The sequence below is a fragment of the Indicator indicator genome, chromosome 16 (assembly GCF_027791375.1).
Source record: "Indicator indicator isolate 239-I01 chromosome 16, UM_Iind_1.1, whole genome shotgun sequence".
Lineage (NCBI taxonomy): Eukaryota > Metazoa > Chordata > Aves > Piciformes > Indicatoridae > Indicator > Indicator indicator.
The window spans coordinates 13882461-13890158 of NC_072025.1; the positions used below are offsets into that span (position 1 = coordinate 13882461).

Below are 7698 nucleotides of genomic sequence, written 5' to 3' on the forward strand. Positions count from 1 at the left end.
GAATTGCCCACAGCCAGTCCTTGCCAGCCCGTGCCAGGGCAGCACCCACCAGCACAGATGATGCCTGTTGATCCTTCAGGGATGGTCCTGCTGCAGAAGCTGCCATGAGTGGAAGCTGCTCCTCCGTGAGGCAATGAAGGTCTTCAGGCAGCGTGGCTCCCAGCACCTCACATGTCCTTCAGCAGCGAGGACACGAAGCCCATGAAGCCATGGTAGATGCTCAGGCTGGCTCCAGCATGCTCTGCATCACAGCCCCAGTGTCCATGTCTCTGAGGACCACCAGACCCCTGCAGCTCTGGGACTCAGTGGGCTCCACACACCTGGTAGAAATGGCAGCTCAGAGGCATGCCCAGGAACCAACAGATGCCCAGCACCACAGAAACGTCACCATCCCTTCAGTGGAAACCATTTCAGAATCAGGACCACGCTGATTTCTCTGGCTCTCAGGGACATCCACCACCTCCAGGCAAATGTCAGCGTGGCTGCTGGGCACACAGAGCTGGAGGAGAGAGAGCAAAGGGAAGGTGAACCTTGAGATGTGTCACCAGGGAGCAGCAAGAGCAGAACTGCTCTACAAGGGGAGACATGCTGTAAACTGAGGGTGACCAGACACCAGCAGGCGACAAGACCTCATCAGCAGAGCAGGGACAAGGTCCCATCAACAGCAGTCTTCAGGACAAGACATGGTGGCAAGTCCACTCCCAGGTCACTGAGGGAAGTCCCATGAACAAGTCTGGTTGGACAAGGTTGGATGGAGCCTCAGGCACCTTCACAACCCAAACCAGGAGTGAGACGCTAGGCCACTGTTTGAATAGAGCCCCCACCCGGGGCAGAGGGAGAGTGGGTGGCTGGTTGGAAGTCTCAGGTGTGAGGATGAGAGCGCTGGAGCCCTGAAGCAGGCTACCCAGAGTTTGAGGAGTCTCCTCCTCTGGAGAGATTCCAAACCTACCTGGTCATCGTGATCCTAGGCAAGCTGCTGTGGGTGACCCTGCTTTAGCAGGGAGGTTGGACTGGGCCCTTTCAACTCTCCCCATGCTGGGATTTGGGGATTCTGTGAGCATGCCACCCCCAGGGAGGGCCAGGCGGGGTAAGAGCCAGGGCTGAGGAGCAAACCTCACCTTTTCTCCATGCTTCCTTCCACAGCTTCTGTCCAGCACTGGCTTTGCCCAGCAGTGAATAGCAGTGGGTAGCATGGAGGAGGTGACGGAGCTGGAGATGGGGGGGAACTCCCTGCTGAAGGCCGTGTGGCTCGGCCGGCTGCGGCTGACCCGGCTGCTGCTGGAGGGCGGGGCTTACATCAACGAGAGCAACGAGAAAGGGGAGACCGCCCTGATGGTGGCCTGCATCACCAAGCACGTCGACCAGCAGAGCATTAACAAGGCCAAGATGGTGAAGTACCTGCTGGACAACAGAGCAGACCCCAACATCCAGGACAAGTCTGGGAAGACAGCCCTCATGCATGCCTGCATTCGTGGTGCGGGAGGGGACGTGGTGTCCCTGCTGCTGGACAATGGGGCAGACCCCAGCCTGGAGGACCACTCAGGAGCATCTGCTCTGGTCCATGCCATCAACGCCGACGACAAGGACGTGCTGCAGCACCTCCTGAACGCCTGCAAAGCCAAAGGGAAGGAGGTGATCATTATCACCATGGACAAATCGGCCTCAGGTACCAAGACCACCAAACAGTACCTGAACGTTCCCCCCTCATTGGAGTTCAAAGAGAGGGACCCCGAAAAGGAGTGCCCAGCACCCTTCAGCACCCACTTGAAAGCTCCCATCTCAGCACTTTCCCCAGCTGAGGAGAGCAGCATCTTCACCCCACATCCGTCACACTCCAGGGACGTGCCCTGTGCTGGAGGCACTGATGACCCCCCATCTCCAGGCCAGAGGGCTGGGGTGCCCAGGAGAGCCCGCCTGCCCCAGCTGAAGCGGCTGCGCTCCGAGCCCTGGGGTCTGGTGGCACCCTCTGTCCTTGACAACACTCGGGGCTGTATGGACGACGAGGTCATCATGGGCATCAGTGATCTCTCACTCTCCAAGAAGGCTCCCCTTGCCCGGGGCAGCAAGGATCCCTCACTCTTCCCACCAGTAGATGAGCAGGCGCTGAGGACACCGGCGAGGAAAGCAGCCTACGAGAAGAGCCAGGCCATCCAGCAGCGCCTCCCCCGCCGGAGCACGGTCCCCGAAGAGCTGGAGAACGTTGGCTCCGTGGCTCTGGACGCCCTGCACCGCTGCAGGTTGGGTGCTGAGCACTGCGACCCCCAGCTCTCTGGTGTTCCCGAGGCAGGAAAGGTGCCATCGGGCCGTAGGAAGCTCAGCGGGTCCCACCTGGCTTTGCTGGATGGTTCATGGGAGTCCCTGGATGGTGTCACAAACACATCCCCCGGCACCGTCCGGCGCCGACCGCCCGGCTTGCTGGAGAGGAGGGGGTCCGGCACCCTGCTGCTAGACCACATCTCCCACACCAGGCCAGGCTATTTGCCACCTCTGAACATCAACCCCAGCCCCCCCATCCCCGACATCGGCTCCAACACCAAAGCCTCCTCCCCGCTCGCTGCTGGCATCAAGTCCCTGCAGCCGGTGGCTCCCGGCGAGCTGCGAGCGCGTCGGAAGCTGCTCCGGAGACACTCAATGCAGGCGGAGCAGATGCGCCAGCTCTCTGACTTCGAGGAGATCGTAGCCCAGTAGCTGTGCCACCGCTGGCTTCCCAAAGCAGCTGTCCTCACAGAAACGTGACGGTTCCCACACGTCACCCAGTACCGGGGAAGTGCCAGCAGCCGCGGGAGTCAGACCTGTGCCTAGGGGCTGCGGCAGGAGGGTCTTGCGGGCACGGAGCCGTAAGCAGAGCCCGAGCACCCAGCTGAAGTCTCTCTGCTGCTTTCACCCGCTGGAGACCTTCCCCGGGAGTGATGAGCTGAGAGGTCCACCCCAGCCCATCTGAGCTCAGGCTCCTGCCTGAAGGGCACTTGTTCTTTGGCCCTTGCTCCTGCTCGTCTGGAGCCAGGACCTACCCTGGAACCGTGGGGCTGGGGTGTTCCTCAAGTGCCTACCAGGAAGGAAAGGAGCCTGCTGGCTTTGATGTCCCTGCTCACTGCAGAGGCTTGGACTAGATGGCCTTTAAAGGTCCCTTCACACCAAATGCCATGATTCTGTGACTCCAATGCCCCTCTCTGGCAGTCGGAGGCACTGATCCCTTCACTGCAGGAGGAGACAACTCCTCACCTCGGAGGTCTCCAGGACCTCTGGAGCTCCAAGGGCTGAGCCGACCCCTTCCTGCCACAGCCCTCCAGGACCAGACCAGGAGTGGGTTTGTCTCGTCTCCAAAGCTCCAAGGTTCAGAGGCATCTCCCACCACACTGAGCAACGCCTGGGCACAGAGCACTCCCAGCCGTTCTGTGCAGGCAGCTTCTGCCAGGGTGTAAAGTGCCAAGGGTGGCACATAGGGAGTGTCAGGGGCTTGCCCCTGCTGGAGAAAGATTCGGACTCAGCATCCAACCCTGCAGCACCCATGGAGCCCACAGCATCCATGGTACCCACAGCACCCATGGTACCCACAGCACCTGCAGTACCTGCAGCACCCATGGCACCCATGGCACTTGCAGCACCCTTGGCACCTGCAGCACCCACAGTACCTACACCAACAATGGCATCCATGGCATCCTCAGCACCCACAGCACCCATGGCACTGCAACACCCTCACCTTGTGGGGCCAGCACTGGACACTCCCCTGGCTGCAGCCAGCCCAACACACATCCATCTGTCAGTCCATCCATCTGTCCATCCATCCTTCCAGCTCCTTACTTGGGCACCACCCACCTGTCCCCAGGCTGTTGGGGACATTTCCATGGGAAGCAGCTCCACGTTCTGCCACCCATGGGGTGCTCTCTGGAAGTGCTTTGTGAGGGGCAGCTGCTGCTTAGAGCAAAGGTGGGGTCACACTTCTGGAGCATCAAGGATCACCCATCCTGAGAACATCTCCTAGAGGGCTCCCGGGTTGAATTTTGGGGCTGTTTTCCCACAATGATGACGTTTCTCTCACATTTCCGAGTGTGGAAATTTCTGTCCTGTTCTTCATTTCTTCCTTCCTTCCTAAACTTACCTAGATTTGGGGGTTGCCTTTTTCTGAGACAGGTTTGGCCAGCAGGAGGGGGAGGGCGGGGGGCAATTCTGGCATCTCATGGGCCAGAGGGCACCAGGGGGCATTAATGCCTTTTTAAGGCATTTAAGGACACGACCGTGGGTGTGAGCAGGTACTGGAGGTGCCACCACACGCACCATAGGCTGCTTTACATCAGTGCAGAGCCCGTCCTGGCCTGAACCCAGGAGGGATTCCAGGGGGTGCCCAGAGCATGCCAGGGGTGCCTGCAGTGGGTGCCTGGGGAGGTCCGAGCTGAGTGCTTGAGGGTGCCCAGGGTGGATGCTCGGGAGGGGTCCAGCATGAGTGCTCGAAGGTGACCCAGGGGTGCCCAGGGGCGCTTGGGCATGCCCAGGATCCCTGAGGTGGGTGTCCGAGGGGTGCACAGGGGGGCCCAGAGGGTCAAAGCTGTGTGTTTGGGGCGATGCCCAGAGGGTGGGTGTTTGGGGATGGAAGTCCGGTGGGAGGCGGGTGGGATGTTTGCGGGGATGCCAAAGGGAAGCCCAGGGCGTCTGGGCTGGGTGTTTGAAAAGGTGTCCAGGGGAGTCTGGACTGGATACCCGAGGGTGCCCGGCTCCGCAGATTCTCACAGCCTTGCCGAGCCCGGGGCCGCCCCTGGCGGAAGTGCTGCCAGTGCCGGTGCCGGTGGCGGTCGCCACGTCAGGCGGGGCGGGAGCGGGGCGGGGCCGGGATGCGGAGCGGGATGGGGGCCGGGGTGCGGGCTCTCGCCGTGCTGCTGTGGGCGCTGCGGGCCGGTGGCACCGAGCTGACCTTCGAGCTGCCCGACAATGCCAGGCAGTGTTTCCACCAGCAGCTGGAGCGCGGCACCAAGTTCACGCTGGATTACCAGGTACTGCCCTGCCCGCAGCCCCTGCCCGCAGCCCTACCTGTGCCACTCTACCCGTGCCTCTGCCGTTTCCATGACCCTTCCCCTAACTGTGCCCCTATTTCCACGCCTGTCCCCCCCTTGCCCGTGCCCCTGCCTGCTCCTCTAATCCTGCTTGTGCCCATCACCCTCTGCCCATATCCCCAGCCCTGTACTCCTCTGCCTCTATTCAGTTATGCCTTGCCTGTGCCCCCTGCCTGCCCCACAGGCAGGGCAGCAGCTGCACCTCTCCTATACACCCCTAGCCCCACTCCATGCCTCACTGGCAGGCACTCAGAGCCCCTAGCCCTGTGCCCACCATGAAGCCAGTACTGAGTTGTGCCCACAGTGGCCACAGGATGCCCTGACCGAGGCCATCAGGGTGATCCACCTGTTCAGACACTCCCCCCTGAGCTGTGGGTACCCCACCTGCAGTGCTGGCATTACGGGGCACACCTTCCCCCAGCATGGGCCCCTGTCCCATGGCGGGCAGCCATAGGCACGGTGCCTGCTGGCCGAGGACATGGCTGTGCACACAGGCACGGGGCTGGGCAGAGCCGCTCCCTTCAAGGCAGGAGGCTCTCTCTGCATGGTGCCAGCAGGTGCCAGCTGCACATCCTGGCACAGGTGATCACCGGGGGACACTACGACGTGGACTGCTCGGTGGAGGACCCTAATGGCAGGACCCTCTACAAAGAGGCCAAGAAGCAGTACGACAGCTTCCCGCACCGCGCCGAGCTGGAGGGCGTCTACACCTTCTGCTTCAGCAACGAGTTCTCCACCTTCTCGCACAAAACCATCTACTTTGACTTCCAGGTGGGCGAGGAGCCGCCCATCCTGCCCGCCATGAGCAACCGCGTCACTGCCCTCACACAGGTGGGTGCCACCGCCTGCTGCCACGGCCAGAAGGGCCTCTCGCAGCTCACCGCCAAACAGCCTCACGGGTCGGCGGTTGGGGCTCCTTCCCCTTCCCCTCCACCAAAGGCAGAAGTACCAACGGCCCGTGCCACAGGCTGGCCACATCCGCCTCCAGCAGCACAGGCAGGGAGGGATGGGGATGATGCTTTGGTCTGAACCTCCCACCATGAGGGTCTGGAGCGGGTCCAGAGAGGGGCAACAAAAGCTGGAGAAGACAGATCTGGTGAGGAGCAGCTGAGGGACCTGGGGTTGCTGAGACTGGAGAAAAGGAGACTCATTTCACAGAATCACAGAAACATTTAGGTTGGAAAAGACCCTCAGGATCACCAAGTCCAACCCACAACCCTACTCTACAAGGTTCATCCCCAAGCACCACATCCAAACCACCTTTAAACACATCCAAGCTTGGGGACTCAACCACCTCCCTGGGCAGCACATTCCAGTGCCTGTCCACTCTTGCTGGGAAAAATGTTTTTCCTAATGTCCAGTCTAAACCTACCCTGTTACAGCTTGAGGCCATTCCCTCTTGTTCTATCACTAATCACTTGTGAGAAGAGACCAGCACCAGCCCCTCTACAATGTCCTTTCAAGTAGTTGTAAAGAGCAATGAGGTCTACCCTCATCCTCCTCTTCTCTCTACAATTCCCTGAAAGAAGGCTGCAGCCAGGTTGAGGTCAGTCTCTTCTCTCAGGAAATAAGCAACAGGACAAGAGGAAATAGCCATATGTTGTGTCAGGGGAGATTTAGTTTGCACATGAGGAACAATTTCTTCTCCTTGAGGGTTATCAAGGCCTGTCCTAGGGCACCCAGAGCAGTGATGGAGTCCCCATCCTGGAGGGGTTTCAAAGCCCTGGAGACGTGGTGCTAAGAGACATGGTTTGGTTGTGACCTGGCAGTGCTCGGTTAATGGTTGGACTCCATGATCTGAAAGGTCTCTCCCAACCCAAACCGTTCTGTGATTCTATGACTCTTACTGCAGGCAGACTTTTCCACCCCGTGGCATGAACCTGCAGGGATGGCACCCAGACGTTGCCCTTGCCCCCAGAGCATTGATGAGATCTCAGTTGTGCCCCACCAGGTGCTCTCCAGCGCTGCCCCTTTGAGCACAACCTCTCTTAGCTCAGGGCTGGCAGAGTCCTGGCATCACAAGCCACTGCTGTCCCACTTGGGTGCTGCAGCACAGTCCTCAGCCCCCTTGCCGTGCTGTGCCAGGAGCTATGGAGTGTCCTTGTGTCCCCAGATGGAGTCTGCCTGTGTCACCATCCACGAGGCTCTGAACGCGGTGATCGACTCCCAGACCCACTACCGGCTGCGGGAGGCGCAGGACCGGAGCCGCGCTGAAGACCTCAACAGCCGCGTCTCCTACTGGTCTGTGGGGGAAACCTTCATCCTCTTCGTGGTCAGCATCGGGCAAGTGGTGCTGCTCAAGAGCTTCTTCACAGAGAAGAGACCTGGCAGCAGTAGGGCTGGCACCTAGAGCAGCTCGGTGCCCGGACTGCAGCGGGGAGCGGGTGGGCAGTGTTCTCCTGGGTCCTGCTTTGTTCCTGTTCATCACAAGGTGCTTCCCTGGGGAGGTGGCCAGGGGGGAGCAGGGGGTGATGTCACACTGCTGAGCCAGGTGGGAAATGGTCACCTCCCAGGGGCATCCCTCATCAATCACCCTGACACCACCTCCCACTTCACCTTCGCCTGCTCTGAGCCCAATCCCCTTGCCTCGGTGGTCCAGCCCCTCTCACCAGCACCTCTGGGGAAGTGGGTGGGCACTGGGATTTGGCATCAG

The 7698-nt window shown here is 60.4% G+C and overlaps 2 protein-coding genes across 2 annotated transcripts; both read left to right on the top strand.

Annotated features, from left to right (window-relative positions):
• Positions 1-1191: 1191 nt before the first annotated feature.
• On the top strand, positions 1192-2688 carry ANKRD34C (ankyrin repeat domain 34C). Its single transcript, XM_054388205.1, has one exon. It carries the CDS (start codon positions 1192-1194, stop codon positions 2686-2688), a length of 1497 nt encoding a protein of 498 aa, XP_054244180.1.
• A 2138-nt stretch (positions 2689-4826) lies between these two features.
• On the top strand, positions 4827-7415 carry TMED3 (transmembrane p24 trafficking protein 3). Its single transcript, XM_054387722.1, has 3 exons — positions 4827-4985; positions 5628-5876; positions 7159-7415. The coding sequence occupies exons 1-3, from the start codon at positions 4827-4829 to the stop codon at positions 7393-7395; spliced, it is 645 nt and encodes a 214-aa protein (XP_054243697.1). The 3' UTR covers positions 7396-7415.
• The last annotated feature ends 283 nt before the right edge of the window (positions 7416-7698 follow it).